The sequence below is a fragment of the Pyxicephalus adspersus genome, chromosome 9 (genome assembly GCF_032062135.1).
Source record: "Pyxicephalus adspersus chromosome 9, UCB_Pads_2.0, whole genome shotgun sequence".
NCBI classification, from domain to species: Eukaryota; Metazoa; Chordata; class Amphibia; order Anura; family Pyxicephalidae; genus Pyxicephalus; species Pyxicephalus adspersus.
The window spans coordinates 8,304,405-8,321,475 of NC_092866.1; the positions used below are offsets into that span (position 1 = coordinate 8,304,405).

Below are 17,071 nucleotides of genomic sequence, written 5' to 3' on the forward strand. Positions count from 1 at the left end.
ATATGGTTTGCATTTATGTCCAAGACCAGCTGGCCTTTGGTGGTGTATTATAGGATTGCAGTAGAACCAGGGTAAAAGCCTAATGTGAAAGTGCAGGTAGGAAATACTTAGCTAAAGTAACCCATCATGCTCCTTCACAGATTTACACTTCTGATTCTGATAAGTAGGCAAGTGTCTTCATTTACATTTCTCACATTCTATACCAGCAGTAGATAGCACTTGTGTAGTACAGCCCCATAAACATCTATGTCCTGAGACCAGAGCAGTTCTATGAAAGTCTGAATTTGTACTGTGTCTGCATAACTACTTCTGCTCTGGACTGTAATCAAGACACCAACCACCCATCAGAATTGTAAGTAAATTTCTGCAGAGGGGTATACTGCAATGTAAACTTGGTGCTCTGTCCATGCACATTAACAGTTACCCCTCTGGCAGTATATACTATTTATGCCTACCACACTTCTCCTCCATTCATAATTCTATGAATAAAAGAGCAAGCTTACCATGCACATTACAATCTCCTTTAGATCTACCACCTATGAAGTGCAAGGGACTGCTTGATTGGCTACAGATTTTTTGGTCCTCATATTAAAAAGTTTGGTATAGTTGATTTAACAATGAATACAGGTGTAGTTTTAGTGTAATGAAAATGGTAAGCTTTGCTCTCCAGCTCTGGTGCTTGATTGCTTGGAGTCTTAACCCTCTTTGCTCCCAGCAACTGAGAAGATTGTATAGAGAATGAAGAGGAGGTAAGCATGCGTAGCTGGTGTGAGCAGCTTTAGAATCAACCTAGTGCTTACCCTGCATGAGATTATGGGCTAAAGCTTCGAACAAGCTTGTGTTCTGCACAAAATAAATATGTTCTGTCAGTAAGATGCAGCCCTCTGCCAGTATCATAGTGAAATTTTTCCAGAGACAATTTTTTTTTTTTTTTTTGTATTAAAAATTTGCTTTTATGCATTGTACAAATAATCAGTAACAAAACAAATCCATAGAATTATATAAAATTATTTCTTTACACGCTTCACAATTTTCTTGCAATAACACAATTTCTAACGGATTCCTGCCTGTTGAATAAAACGGTATTTCCAGAAACACAATGCAGCTTGCAACACTGTCAGTGGTCTCAGGTCACCTGACCCAAGCAATCGTATGTATTTTAAATGATGAAAACTAGTATGCTTGGCACTGTTAAACAGTTCCCATGCTTTATAAATATATAAATTCCCTCTATGAGTAAAAATGTCATGGATGCTCAGGATTTTACTTAGTTTGTTGTAAACACGCCTGCAATTTGAAGTTTGACCAACCCGTTGTCTTCCCACATCCTGTTCTGCATCTTCCTGTAGGTTAAGCTGCCTGTATACATGTACCTGAGGATCCAGATTAGATGCCATGTTCTTGGTTACAGAGGGCAGACATTGAGCCTCTCTGAATTTCTGTACTGGTTGGTACTGTATGCTGGAGTCAGGCTAGGTATTTTGGAGGATTCCGGCACTTGGTAATTGTCTGTGCTGATCCTCTGTGGGGAAGGTTCTCTTGCTTGCTTGGAAATCATGCTTGGAGAGATTTTGTTAAGCTGTTGTAGAAGATATTCATTTGTACAAACTAATGACCTGCAAATGAAAAGCAATGTGTGAGAACCGCAGTGATTGAGAATTATGCTTTTAAGAACAGTATTTCTAGACAACGTGCACGCACACACACATTTGGCCTAATATCTGTTCGCCTTTAAAGAGACCCTCTCAGCAACCTAAAACATAAGTACTTCCTTTCAGTTTTTTTATGTTTAATTTACCTAAATTACTTTCATTAGTTAACTTTAATACACTAAATTTGCTAGTTAATTGGCATGCCAAAAGTGACAATTTTCTAGCAAGGCTTAAACCTCCGCTTCTGGGTGTGTTTAAACACTTTCTGTGCAATTCCAGCACCTCCATCTGTCCCCCCACATAACTTTTAATGCGGCAACTAAGGGAGGAGAGACATTAAATACTATAGTTTGTCAATTGAGCGAATGTGTGCTGTCATCACATCCAAGCTCCCGGGACGAAGTAGCAGTCTTAAGCCTTTTTATTATTTACACAAGGGAGGTTTTTACAGGAAGATATTTGGCGTAAAACATGTTACATATTTTATATACAAATTGTTGCAATGACTGGCCTGGAGCCAGGCTTTATGACATTTAAATGTCAGGCTTAATCAACACAGGCAGCCTAGGCCTAGGATCCACAGGGATCAAGATAAGAGAAGGTGCTGTCTGTTAATATTTAACAAATTCAGCAACTCAATCTTTACGCCTGCTCCCTGATATTAAATTGCTTCTGCTCCTTATTTATTAAGGACACATTGTGTTACTGAGCACAGCATTGTAAATACAAAGCTATCATATCTGAGGTGGGCACAAGTTATCGAAATTTACTTTACGAAATGTCCAATATAAAATTGTAATTACCTTTGACTGTTGTGTAGCAGGTTCACTGTTTCCTGAAGTTTATTGGTTTTGCATAGTTGTTGCTGTAGTGACTCTACCTGGAGGCTTAACTGCTCGTACTTTTGACGCAGGTCATCTAAAACACAGGGAAATGGCTATCACTTACTACAAGTGTCCTTTTGAATAACAAATTAAAGATAATACAATGAATTGTAACACTAGTCCAACTTTAATGTGGTCAGATTAAATAAAGGGTCATCAAAGCAGAGGACTGTTCAGTCACACACTACCTTGTGAATGCTGTAGATTTCCACCTCCTTCCTTGCGGGCCACTTGGTTCTCCAATTTATAGACTTTACTACGTAAAAAGTGATTTTCCTCCATAACTTTTACCAGCTTCAGTTTTACCGATTCCTAAAATGGTAATAAATCCAAAAACCTTTTTGTTAAAAAGGAACATTTTTCAAATCAGTCATTATAAACTTTGTCAGTTTTGCTAAGACCACGTCCGCATGTCAGATTGTCATCCGAGATGAACAGTCGTGCTCGTCTCAGGTGAAAATCTGACGTACAGTGGTCTCCTGACATTGTTCATTAAAATATATAGAGTTGTCTTTTTCTATGAGGAATGAAAACACAACAGAAGATGTACCATATTGTCACCATCCTCAAGACTTCCATGGCTGCTCCTGGAACCTCGCAGCTGATTGCCCAAAGGCGACATCTGTTTGGCAGAGTCTGAAGTCATCAGCTTGGTAAGCAGCTCTTGAGCAGGAACTGAAATAAATAAACATAATTTCAGCTGACAGCAATGGAAATGATTATTTTTTAAATCACTCAACATGTCTGAATACCTTATAAACCAGAAATTAATGGACACCCCAGCCACCACCCTCTCAGCAGAAAAAAAAAAAAAGCAGAAGAGGAGCAACATTTGCTGTGTTCTGCTACCTCTGGGTGGCTGGCACAAGCTTTCCCACAGGGGAAGTAGAGGTGACAGGTGTACAGGCAAAAAGCCCCTAAAATTGGTAACCGTGTCAGGTCCCTGGGCTCCTGCAAAGGTTACAGTGGTGATTGTATTGCCCCAGCTTTTTGCCATTATGGAACTGAGATAAATATAGTTTTAGGTTACTTTGCTAGCTGCATGTAGTCAGAGCTCAGCTGAGGAAAGTTGAAATATGGAAGGTGCTCAATTCTCATCAGCCAGACAACTAGTCTAGCAGAGGCTGCTAGGGAACTGGCATTTTCAGAAGGAGAGGACAGCATTGCCAGCTTTTAAACTCTCTCACTACATGTTTTCTTTAAATATTTTTTGAGGATTGCCTATATTTGACATTGGTGATTGTCATATTTTTTTGTGCAGTCCTAATCCCTTAAATACTTATTATTATTATTTGTTACTTACTTAGAAATCTCTGATTATGGAGGAGAGATCCTGAGCCATTCCAGTACCGGTCAACCAAGTCCAAAAGCTGCTGGAGAACATCAGAGATGGAGGAAGCTTCACCTCTATTGGGCGAGCTCTCTTGCTTCCTCAGCTCGCTTCCACTCAGCAAATCATCTCTCTAAAAACACAGTGTTACCAAAAGGACCGTCACCAACTTAAAAAATTGCAGATAAAACACAAAAAATAAAGTATTTTAAATGATTACTTAGTTTTCCCCCTAGCTGTAAAGAGGCCCAATTTATATTTTAGTATATATACAATTAAAATCACTTCCGAGTGAACTCAAAAGCTTTTTTTTTTTTTTTTTTTTATATGGGTCTACTTGTTATAAATGGGTGATCATATACAATATGTCACTGCAAATTTGCCCCTGTGCAAGTAGCACCAGGTGGGATAATAATCAGCTTGGCTGTGCCTGCACTCTCACAGCACCCTGCAGCTGCCTGTAGACATCCACCCTAGATACATCTCTGCTTGGTCATTTCAGTATTAAAATGAACCCTTGTTCTAGGATAATCCAATGTGCTCTATGATGACACTAGTGTGTTGCAAATTGTTATCAACCAACACTATGCTCTAAGAATTCTCCCATAATATTAGGATTATACACATGGACTCACATGCCGGTCTGCATAGGTATCAGAAAGTTTTGGAGATAACAAGGAGTTCAGGCTGCTGGATCTTTTCATTACTGTTTGTGTCAAGTTTAGGGTGGACGTTTTCTCTGGGTTCCACGGGCTCTTGTAATCTCTGCACAGTTCGGCAGTTTTTGCAGGTAAGTTAGTATTTGTTATTGAGGGTTTAGAAGGCAGCGTATAGGTCTTTGAGATGTCACTGAAGCCTTTTCTAAGAGCAGAGAGAGAACTGGAGGATGCAGGAGGGTCAGCCAGATGTGTTGCCAAATAAAGATCTAGAAAAATACAGTAAAAACACATTGATCATTTGTACCTATAGTCGAAACATTAAAGTGCATTTACAGGGTTGGCAATATTTCCAAGCTTGTATCACTGTCTGTATCCCCACCAAGGAGATTTATTCTCCTAATTTCTTCAGGTGACCACTGCCGCCGGGACTGAAGATGAGCAAAACTTGAAGCAGTTAACTGGGGAAATGGGAACACTTTAAAAGGAAGTCTTCCTAATAGCACTCATCAGAAAAATACCTGATGTTAACTTTAACACTTCCACTCTACCTTTAAAAACATTTGGGCCTTAAAAAATAAAGCTAGGGTGGGTCTCAACTTCCCTGTGTAAAAATTGTAGTTTAATGAGCCTACCCCCCTTTTAAGTCTAAATAACTGACTGAAAAAAGGAGGAAAATAGGGGTTTTGTAGGCAATTATGTTTTAGTAGTGATCATAACAATACATAGTAATGATTTTACAATTCAATAAAACTATACAGTTGTTAACAAATGATAGCCCTATCTCCACAGAACTTTGTGAAGTCTGTAGGAAATAGTGCTAAATAGGTAACAACTAAGTCTTCAAGGTAATGGTTCCAAGTAGAGTAAAAGTGAATTACAATGCCGGTCACAGAATTTTAGGTATCTAAATTGGATTATGAGGACAAAGTGAACATCAGTGATACTTGGAACAGGATGAAAAAGAATGGGATAAATTCTAGATATGGAACAAAATAGTTTGGAGAAGAAAGTCATGCTTGTAGGTCAGACAGCTTGTCTGACAGCAGTAGTTTAGCTGTCTGACCTACGAGCATGACTTTCTTGTAGATCAAGATTTTTAACCAGGTCAGTGATATGATATTAAAGCCAAATACATCCAATCAACAAAATTTTTTAAAAAGGAAGTCAGGAATTGCATACTCTTTGAATACAGTACACTAGGTAGGGCCTTTAAAATATGTTTTTTTTATTACGTTATTCACAGCCTCATTTAAAACTATTTTGGTCTGTGCTCCAGTGCAAGAGCGTTGAATCTGTCATTGAATTCACGTCATTCTCTGCCTCGGTGGACCTTTACATTAATGTTCACATCACAGTCTTACATTTGAGACAAGTTAATTACATTTTTAAGGGTAGTGAGAGAAAAAAAAAACACACAGTCCTAGTGAGAACAGGGAAATAGAATGCACATGCAGTCCATAATGGAAAATAAAACCGATGGTGCAAGGCAAAAGCAATTGCCCTATCTACTTAATGGGAGCTACAGTTTCCACTGAAAATGGCATATACATAATAGTCGGTTACCTGAACTAAGCCTCAGAAGTCTCTCTCTGCTGGACTCCTCACTGCTATATAGGGGTTTATGATGCTCTTTTGTTTCTGAGCCTTGCCCGAGGTCATTGTTTTCACCAAGCCTAATTCTTTCATTCCCATCCAGGGTGCTCATCCTCATCTTCTCGCTTGCAGTATCTTTCCTTACTGGTGTAGATGTGAGGTATGTATTTTTAAAGCTAAAAGCTGTCCCCAGTTTGTCCGGGTAGCTGAAATTTTTTGTACAGCCGATATCATCCTCATTTTTCATAGGTGTAGAAATGTCATCTTGCTTTGGAAAAAACTCAGAAATTGTGGAGTCTGCAAAGGTGACACGATGTCCTTCTTTAGCACGAGAAGAGGGGCCTGGGGAACGGAGGGATGAGCGTGTTGGAGATGGCAAAGGCCTGTATTCTGTAAATGGGAAAACAAAGTAAAAATATTAAAAAAAAAATTAGAATTCAGTGGGATTCACCTTCTTAAGCAGCCCTGACCACTTTGTCCTGATAGATGAGGACCTAAAGTATAACCAGTACTGCAGTCCTCATGACCATTTACTATTGCCCCTTCTAGTCACAACCTATTGCCCCATTATAAGAGGAATACTGTTAAGTAAAAGTTGACCAATGCTAACAATACTGGCTCACTAACAAGGATTTATTACCACATATTTAGAGGATAAGTTTACTTTAACCTGCAATGCCTCATCCGTCCTGCCCGCCAACCATAACCCACTGTCTAAAAGAAATGGCAATGAATTGACCTAATCAAAAAGCAGACACAGAATGATTAATATCAGTGCTATATTATTCACAACAGATTGGTCTCACTCTATTTGAAAGATAAGGTTGGCTTATTTAAATGAAATTTAATTTTGCCATTTAGTGCAATTTTTTTGTGCCAATGGATGTTCTCAGTCTTCTAAAATGAATGGGATGCCCCGAGTCATTTAGCCCAGAAGACTGATGACATACCAGGAGTGCAGGTCCCACCTACACTCCCAGCGAAATTAATAAATTGAGGACCAGTCAGTGCCAATGAAGAGGAAAATGACCCTGTATATACTACATTATTTCATTTAATGAATTCCTTGTTGGTAACCTTAAAAAAAGAGCTGCCTCTTTGGTTTCTATTTAAATCAGTCCTCCATGTCAGCGGTCGCCAACCAGTAGTCCCCGAACACTGGTGTTCTGAGGCTCTGGCCGGTGCACCTCCGAGTGAGGTCAGAAGAAGGACCCCACCTGGGGGATGCACCGGCCAGAGCTGCAGACCACATCCCCTGTGCAAACCCCTGGTAGTTGATTATGGTAATTTTAGTGGTCCGCAGGACCAAAAAGTTTGGTGACCGCTGCTCCATGTGATAGGCAGAAACCTCTGTGTTCTAGGCGTGAAAAAGGCAATAATTTAAGACGCAGACACATAAATTGGTAAAAAAAGGATAAATATATAATAAATAATATATTAATAAAATAATATTATAATAAAATATCAGAATAATATACCAATACCATCCTCAAAGTCGGTTTGTGGCCGTAGGTAGGACTGGTGGTCTTCAGACTGGAAAAGAAATAAACATTTTGATCCAAAAACTATCCAAAAATTGTTTTTTTATCATAATTGCAATGTAAACTCTTTCCGTCTAAACTGCTGTCGGTACCCAACTCTACCCAATTCATATGTCTAGAACAGCGTTTCTCAACCACACGTATATTACACTGCAGGGTTCCTTCAGATTTTCTAGGTGTTCCTAGCAAATTTGTGCCTCTCAGATCAGTTCAAGTGACACCAATGCTCTGTTTAGCTACCTGTAAGGGTGATATTTTTCCCACTGACCACCATACTAGTATACTGTGAGCTGTAGATACAGTAATAAGAGCAGCGGTTCCCTTAAGACCTGAAGGTTGGGAAAGGCTCTAGAACAAATCCACTCATTCATGTAGAGGATTGAAATGACCTATCATTTTTTTTAAAAACACAGGTAAAAAGGTAAACTTGCCTGATATTTAGGGGGAGAAGAGCCTTTGGTATAATCTCTGGAGTGCTGTTCCTGACTATTCGTCTTGCCCATTTCTGCAACAGAAAATGAGGGTGTAAGGACAGTTCCTATTATTGAACTGCTGCAGAGAAAATTAGAAATACTTTATGAATAAGAATGCAGGTATCAAAGCTTAAGTACCTATATTAAGCATATTGCATTAGGGTCAACCTGACAGTAATTTTAAAGTTGGAGTACACATATAGGAGGAGCTAGATACACTGTGGTTAACATATATTACAGGTGACCTGTTCAATGAACACCATCTTCAGTAAGACTGCTCACATGTAATGCAGTGCCTCCAATTAAGGTGCCAGAAGAAGCAGTGGAGGCACCAGAACATAATATAGAGTCGAAAAAAAATCACTTGGATCAATGTATATGAGTGTAGGACAAGAAATCCATCGCGTTTTGGGGTTTAAGATACCCCCCTTTATTGGGGTCTAAAATGCTAAGAATAGACTCAAAATTCTGTTTTTAGTACCTTTTTGTATATATTAAGGATCAACACTGAAAGGTAAGCAAGCTACTAACACAAATTTAAAAACTTTACCGGTCATGTTGCTCAAGCCGAAATCCAGGTGAACCTTAGCTCCTCCTCTGTCCCCATATAGATGACTGCGTGATGAGCTGTTAATAGAGCTGAGAAGGGCAAAAGCTATTTATTACCAATATCCTTTACTGTCTAGTGGCCATCATCTATAAATATATACATTTGTACGATTCCTTAAATAGTTACATAACAAACAGCTGTGTACTGAGCCCGACCCAAAAAAACTGCCTTTTAAACTAGAATGACATCACACATAGTTGTGACATCACACATGTTGTGGTGCATAGTATACAGCTGTGTAGTGCAGAACATAGAACTGTAGAACTTTAGCAAATCCCATACAGACTACATATTAATAGCTTGGGTGTCAGTAAGCAGGTCTTTGATTTCAGGGGTTAGAGCAAAGCACTAGGCTATGTGGTAAGTCATTTTTTCAGCACCTCATTGATAAATGCAGGATACCTGCAGTTATAAAACAGGGCTGGGCTGTTGACAGTTGCTGTGGAACTTTAAGCTTCAATATGTTCTACCGGCCACAACTTGGTTGACCAAACTGTAAATATCCACTTATTAGAGATCCCCAAATCTCCGCATACTCTAAGCAGGACTAAACAAGTTTGAAAAACCCCAAGGGCATCTATACAATACAAGCAGGTGGCAAACTGCAAATCAACTTCCGTGATGTAACAAGATTGGCAGCTTGTAACCTATATGTAACTCCATTCACACACAAGACAATTATGTTTTATTTATTTCCTTGAAAACTAATTATGTACATCTGAGTTCAAGCACTTACCTCCCAGACTCTGCTTCCGACATCTCCTGGGATTTTAACTGGAAGGTAAATTTTGCAGTTTTCCTCTCGCTCTCCCTTATCGGCCTCTCATCTGAAAACAGAGACATTTCAGGAGTTAAATCTGGTCCTGGTGATGTAAAATGCAGCTTTGACACCCCTTCTTGTTTCAGCTGAGCTGCTGCATGGCTGGTGCGTTGAGGAGTAATGGGCCTTGCTGACAGTTGGATGAACTGAACTTAGTGCAAAAGCCAAACAAACTCCTGAGGAAGCCATAGCAACATTCCAGGCAGTGCACAACAGAAACCTGGGCAGGGAGCAGCCTGGGCCTCCCTAATACACACTGTGGGTAAGACTGGTTTGTATTAACTATTTCACCACCTTGCATAACAAAAACCTTTTGTCTTTTACAAAGGGAAAAAAACGTCAAGCTGGAGCCCTTGGAGAGGTTAGGAAAAAGAAAAGCCATTTTGACACCTTTCCATTTGAGAACATTTTTTCCTCAAAGCGCATAATGTGTTGCATTAAAATTTTATGCAGCGCACAACACATTTTGCTGGTGTTTTATGTGCATTTGTTTCTAGGCATTATGGACGTGTGACTTGAATAATGAACAAATTAAAACCCAGCGGCCGGAGTGGCTGCCATGCAGTAACCTCAAGCGCCCAATCATTTTTGCACTTCTTCATAGCTCTTTAAATCGTATAAAACAAAATGATACAAACCAAAGCTGGGCACACACAGAATGTAATTGTACAGTATGCATTGGATTTAATTATAATCTATGTATCATAAACTAATACATTTATATCCAGTCAGAAAGACCCTTCTAGTTTTGTCAGGTCTGGTTCACCATATAGTGCATGTGTTACCACATTTTTTTTTTTTTAAGTCAACCTTCTGTATTTTATGGAAGATCGAATTTGTTTTTATGTGCCTAAGTGCCTTGCCATGTTCCTATTTCAATCAGTGCACTCTCATTCATTAAGGAAGTAAGTGTTTGAGGGTATTTACCACCACTCTGTATATTTCCTCTCACCTCCTGTTGCATGTCCTTGATAAAAAAAAATATGAGCAAATCTCTACAATAAGGCAGCAAACGATAAACTCGTTCAGGCAGCAAACGATAAACTAATGGGGATTGTAGCCCTTTTTTCTATCCCAAAAAATTGTGGCTGTACATGCAGGGAAAAAAAAAATTGTATATGTCTCATGACCTAATCATTAGAAATAAGTTGTGCAGTTTGCATGTTTGCAATCAATTATTTGTTGGCTTAAAAAAAAAAAGCAGGCGTACTGGGTTACTAGGGACTCCAGTAACATAATACTGTGAAATGAACCCTTTTGTAATTTCCACACACGGAAGTCAATAATGTCAGGTCAGTTCAGCCATGAATTAGTTTATCATTATCTTGCACTACATGTTAGAAGCCATCTATAAAAATAGAGATTAAAGACAATAAATTTGCAGGACACCAGAATATGATATTCAGGTTAGGATTAGATTGGGTGCTTGTCAAGCATGTTATCGGTAATTTAAAGGATACCTGTCACCCTAGATTTAAGGGAGCGAATATTGAAACAGATTTGGGGGGCTCCGAGTCACTTACCCAGACCAGTTATGGACAAAACAGATATAAAACTAAATGGCTGTACATTACAGAAATCCCAACATTTTACTAGATTTACTTGTCAAAGTCAGTGACTTACTATGAAGTAAATTCAGAATAACAATCACAGACTTGGATCTTTTATCTTAATGAACAAATCAACGAGCAAATCTCTCCTGCGAGGTCAAACTTGGGACACACGTTATAATCTGATTGTACAATTTTCTTGTTAAATAATTCGATTTACCAGGCAGACCCTTGTACTACATACTGCAGCTCTTAAGAAGTTTAAAGATTGTATAAACAGATTGTAGAGTCTACAGTCTGCTTCTGACATCTCCAAAATATTATTCAGCACAGCCGTACACTCACCTAGTGTTTCCAATGTCCCAACAATGTGGATAACAAAAAGACGGTAATCGGCATCCTGCCTGGTAACTGGATTCAGACGCAGATCTAGAGATTTTAGCCTTGGCAAATGTTTGAGTCGCTTAATCTCCTCAAGAGATGCAATGTCGTTATAATACAAGTTCAGGTAGCTAAGAGAGTGTAAATATTCTATTCCCTGTGAAAACAATACCGAAAACACATTATTATTACAATCGTTTGTTTTGATATTCAAACCAGTCACATACACAACAAAGAAAAGTGATGAAGGATATTCATTAAATGCATAGGTACACTATATGGTCAGTGGTTTGTTGATAGTTGATCTATGAAAGCTTGTAGGATATTCTATTCCAAAACTATGAGCATCAGTGTGGAGCTGCCCCCCTTTGGGGAGCTGGCTTTATTCACAGGGGTACAATCATGCTGGAACCTGTTGCCACAAGCTTGGAGAAACACATTTATCTATCATGTTGTAGTATCATGTAGCATTACTAGTACCCTTTACTTCAAAGGACTAAACTATTTTTTCTGGACTATGATATCTAACAGGCTAATATAGGTAGGAAGGACAGGTGTCCACAAAACGTGTTGATTGTTGTTGAGATTAGATGGTTAAACTTCCTGGTTTCTTTAGCATTTTTTCTGGTGCAATGATGGTCTCTTAAGCTGTGTACACATGCTCAATAAAAGTCTCTGGAAATGATCATGAGTGATTGTTTCCTGTAGCAGTGGGGGGAAGAGACAGAGAAAGGCACCCTGTTGTGTTCTCCACATTAAAAAATCAACAGCAGTTGTTAGTGAATTGGCACAGGACAAGCTGTGTAGAGACTTGCGTGTGTACAAGACTTACGTACACACGTGCAATAATTGTCGTTGGAACCGAATGATTTATGACTGATCGTTCAATAATAGTTAACAAAAAATATGCACAACAGGTCAAGGACGATGAACGAGGAATGTCGCTGGAAACGAACAACCATCCTGGCAGATCTGTTTGGGCGACGATCGTCCGCTATCTATTGTGTGTACAGTTGTTCACTGATCGTGGATGATTCTGTGGAACACCTTCTCTGGTACACGTCACTTCCTCCATCGATCAAACGATCGTATCTAGTGTGTGTACATTATTGGTGGATTATATTTGAACAATCGTATCCTTACAGCATGTACAGAATCGTGCACTATATGATCGTTCAAAATAATCGTGAATAATTGTTGATCTGTCGTTAGTTGTTCCTTTTCCAACGACAATTATTGTACGTGTGTACTTAGCATTAGTCTTCTAGAGGAAATGAAGAATTTTAGGGGTAGGCAGGGGAATTTAGGGGATAAAGTTGACTATATAGTTATGGCTAAAGCAAAACAAGGTAATCCTGTGTATGGTAGAGAGAAGGAGCAAGGTGTATAGAGGGCAGTGTTTCCTGACCTTTTTAACATGGTGGGAACCCCTGCTATAATTACTAAATCCACAGCTCACTGTACATTAGTGTGGCAGTTAGTAGGAAGTATGTCTGTTACATTGCTGGCCATTGGGAAGAATGTCACCCTTACAGATAGCCAAAAGGATCATTGGTGTCACCTAAACTGACCTGAGAGGCACAAACTGCCCATTGCTCAAGGAACCCTTAGCAACCTCTGAAGGAACACTGGTTCAGAGGATCTGGCCCTTGAGCACACCCGGTAAATAAGCAGCCTGAATGAGCCATAAACGAAACCTGTTCTAGGAGAAACAGAAGACTTAACTAAGCTATGCTAGTTCCCTGGCTGTTATACTGCAAAAAAAAGTTTTGATGGAACTGGATTAGGATGACAGTCAGGCAATTATCAACCAAAGTCACCAATTGCAGCCTGCGTGTTTTCTTAATACAAGTTTCCTTAAAATGAAACTAAAGTTCACTTTTACAAATTCTTGATCAGGCTGGTTATTATTACAGAGACAGACGATGTTCATCTGCAATAATGTGTTTCATCTGCCTGATCCATCTGGGTTTATGGCAACAAAGCTAAAATGCGTATGCGCAACGTCAGCTTGGATTGCCAGGGAAACCCGCCAATCCTGGCAGGAGATGAATGAACTCCCACAAGCCTGCACAGGTGTTACCGGAACAACCAATCAAGATGGCCAAAGATCATCTCTGGGAAGAAGAAGAGAAGGAGGATGATGGTGCCCTGCGATGGGAACACAGATAGATAATTTGTGCGGCTTTTGCTTGACAAAAAGTTGGAAATGCTCAATTCTGAAAACCTGGACTGAAGAATTCCTGATTTGGTCCTGTCAATAGGAGAACTTACCTGCAAACTGATTATTATGTTTCTAGATAAGTCCAGGGAACGGAGGCTTTGAAAGTTTTTAAATGCATCCCCCAAGCTGACGATTTTCTCCCGGTATGTCCCTTGCAGCGCCAGAGACTCCACTGTGCCTGCAAAGATGGAGAATAACAAGAAGGTTTAAACCAGAGGTCTCCAGCTGTTAGAAATATAGATATTTATATAATATTTATGACGTGTATCATGATAAATCTATCATTAGTTGCTATGTACTATATTTTTGTCCAATATCTGCTGGGGATTGAATCGTTATTTTAGATGGGTTGCGATAGGACACTACACTAAAGCCTTTTTTCAATAGTTGCCATGGGATACTGCATTAGACATCTTTTGAAGGTTGCCATGAGATACATAATTGCAGCAAGCCGTCTTTGATGTTTCTGTGGAATACAGGAATACAGAAAATGTGCCATTTCATCATGGATGTCTGACCGATTCCTGAAACTCAACCTGGATAAAACAGAACTCATCATTATCCCCCCTCAAATTCCAATTTCCCCCCTGACTTATATCTAACTGTTATAACACTGTTATTCGGCCCTCTCCTCAGGCACGTTGTCTTGGTGTCACCTTTGCCTCTGCCCTCTCATTTACCCCCCATATTCAGAACATTTCCAGGTCCTGTCACTTTCACCTACGCAACATCTCCAAAATCCGCCCCTACCTGTCCCCTGAGACCACTAAACTCCTTGTACATGCTCTTATCATTTCTCGTCTGGACTACTGTAACCTCCTCCTCTCTGGTATTCCACTAACCCGACTCTCCCCTCTACAATCTATCATGAATGCTGCAGCCAGACTCATCCATCCTTACCACCGCTCCTCTTCCGCTGCATCTCTTTGTACTTCTCTTCATTGGCTTCCACTTCACCTTAGAATCAAATTCAAGCTCCTGTGCTTTGCCTTCAAATCCCTACACAGTTATTGTCCCACTTACATCTCTGACATGGTTAAAAAATACTCCCCTTGCCGCTCTCTCCGCTCCTCCAATGACCTACTAATGACTTCCTCACTCATAACCTCATCACACGCACGAATACAAGACTTTTCTAGAGCTGCTCCAACTCTCTGGAATGGTCTTCCTCGTCCTATTTGGCTTGCTCCTACTTTCTGCTCATTTAAAAGAGCGCTCAAAACCCATTTTTTCAAACTTGCCTACCCGGCTTCCTCTGTCATTTGAAACCATCACTACTTCCCACCACTACATATCTCCCATCCTATTGTGTGTGAAATTCCCCCACCTACTAGATTGTAAGCTCTTCGGGGCAGGGTCCTCTCCTCTTGTATCACTGTCTGTATTAGTCTGTCATTTGCAATCCCTATTTAATGTACAGAGCTGCGTAATATGTTGGCGCTATATAAATCCTGTTTAATAATAATATTAATTAAAGTTCCTATGGAAAAGATCTTGTTATGGAACCCATTATTACAGCCATTCTCTCCACAATGGTGTTACAGGTTTGAGAATGTAATTCTCTCCAACCTTATTACTTTCGGTGGTTCATGTGTTACCTGCCCCCACCGGCTGCAGCCCGGCTCTCTCGCACACCCAACTTTCCCTCAGACGAACCCTCTTCACCGCCATCCCATTGAATGGGTGCAGCTGTATCAACATTCCCATAGCAACGGAGGGAAACAAGAACAGAGGAGGGAAAGGTTCCGTGGGAGAGCGGGACCCCAGGCTTGGCTACACAGAAGCTGTAGGCGGAGCTTTCCCTTCAACAGCAACCAATAGGGGCAGAGGTAAGCAAATTATGGCCATCTGTAGCCTTCCTAGCAGCGATGCTGTTGTCATGGAGATGGGGGCGGGTTGATGCCCTCAGGTGTACGGCGGGAATTGGATTCTGTGGGGTTATCCGTCGCGGTCCGTCATGGCAGCTTTGGCTGGAGAGGTGATAGGCAATACCGCCTATGTGGTATATTTCCCTGGCATTAGCACATATGTGTCAATAGGTCACTGACCGAGCTACATGTGTGCTGATGTGTTCCCATATGAGGGGGATAGAGCGTCGCGTATATATATATATATATATATATTTGCTTCTATCGTGATAGTGCGCTTTATTCTATGGATAACATGATACTATCACTATGTAAAGTGTCATAATATGAAAAAATATATTATAAATTAGAAATATTGTTACAAAGCAAAGCATTTAACACACGACATGAGATGATAGGATGTTGTGTTACGACATGTTAATGAGTGTAATGGGAGGAAGTGGTATGTCGTGATAGAAAGGGGGGGATTTTTTTTTTTTTTTAATGGCACAACAGGATATATATCATATGAGAAGGTTGTCATAAAAATTAATGATATTATATAAGGTTTATAAAATGACATTAAATGATGCATGAGGTGGATGTGACATGAACTGTGATTAATGAGGTGTTTATTATTACATTATCTGATATATAAGATGTAAATAATCACTGGATAAATTCGTTTTTTTTATTATGGTCTGTTGTTATATATTAGGACATGACATGTCGTGATCTATGAAGTGTATATGGCATCATACCGGTAATATATGAGGTGTGTGTAATGGGGACTCATAGGACTCTATTTATAAAACAGGGAATAAGACATTCCCTCGCGGGAATCCTCCAGGTCCATGTGTTTCAATGGCAGTGATTGATTCCCTCGAGGGAATGTCAGATTCCCAGCTTCATAAATAGAGCCCATGATGCCAATTTATACACCTCAAATATCACATAATGTCATTATATACCCCTCATATTTATATGGAGCCCTATGTGTTATGGGGGGTATATAATGACACATGATATATAAGGTTGGGGTGTATTTATAAATTATTCCCCTGTCAATTCGCTCAAAATTCGACCATAATCTTCATTTATACTACCGGTAATAGCATTTTATATTGTGACAGCTGTGCACTTTGACACTCGACCACTAGATGGCAGAACAAGTCATTGTTTTAATTGTAAAAAGAAGTGTCGAAAGATTGGAACACCAGGAATAATGTATAAATAGAGCACAAGGTGTATATCATGACATTATGTGGTGTTTGAGTTTAATATAATGATATAGGATATACATAATGATATGTGATATAGGATAGATATAATGATATGTAATATATGGGGTGTATATAATGGCATTATGTGGCGTTTGAGTTGAATATAAAGATATGTTATATAAGATACATATAGTGATGTGATGTATGACGTGTATGTAATGACATTGTGATATGAGATATAAAAAAGTGACAGGGGATTTATGAAATGTACATAACAACTCGTG

At 39.5% G+C, this 17,071-nt stretch overlaps 1 protein-coding gene across 1 annotated transcript; it reads right to left on the reverse strand.

Annotated features, from left to right (window-relative positions):
- Positions 1–905: 905 nt before the first annotated feature.
- LRRC36 (leucine rich repeat containing 36) lies at positions 906–15,388 on the reverse strand. The gene is made up of 14 exons (XM_072422480.1): positions 15,316–15,388; positions 13,768–13,895; positions 11,458–11,650; positions 9,479–9,569; positions 8,683–8,771; positions 8,091–8,164; positions 7,603–7,651; positions 6,089–6,508; positions 4,502–4,791; positions 3,840–3,999; positions 3,087–3,211; positions 2,725–2,848; positions 2,456–2,570; positions 906–1,616 (listed from the first exon to the last, which is right to left on the reverse strand). The coding sequence occupies exons 1-14, from the start codon at positions 15,386–15,388 to the stop codon at positions 1,406–1,408; spliced, it is 2,142 nt and encodes a 713-aa protein (XP_072278581.1). The 3' UTR covers positions 906–1,405.
- Between the last annotated feature and the right edge of the window lie 1,683 nt (positions 15,389–17,071).

What these genes read in the sequence shown, in the direction of transcription:
- LRRC36 (XM_072422480.1), bottom strand. Translation starts at nt 15,388, where the DNA reads ATGGCGGTGAAGAGGGTTCGTCTGAGGGAAAGTTGGGTGTGCGAGAGA. An exon ending in CGGCTTGAGCAACATGACCG is followed by an intron (nt 8,165 to 8,682) that starts GTAAAGTTTTTA and finishes TTTCTGTTGCAG; the next exon opens with AAATGGGCAAGACGAATAGT. An exon ending in TTGAGGATGGTGACAATATG is followed by an intron (nt 2,849 to 3,086) that starts GTACATCTTCTG and finishes TTACCATTTTAG; the next exon opens with GAATCGGTAAAACTGAAGCT.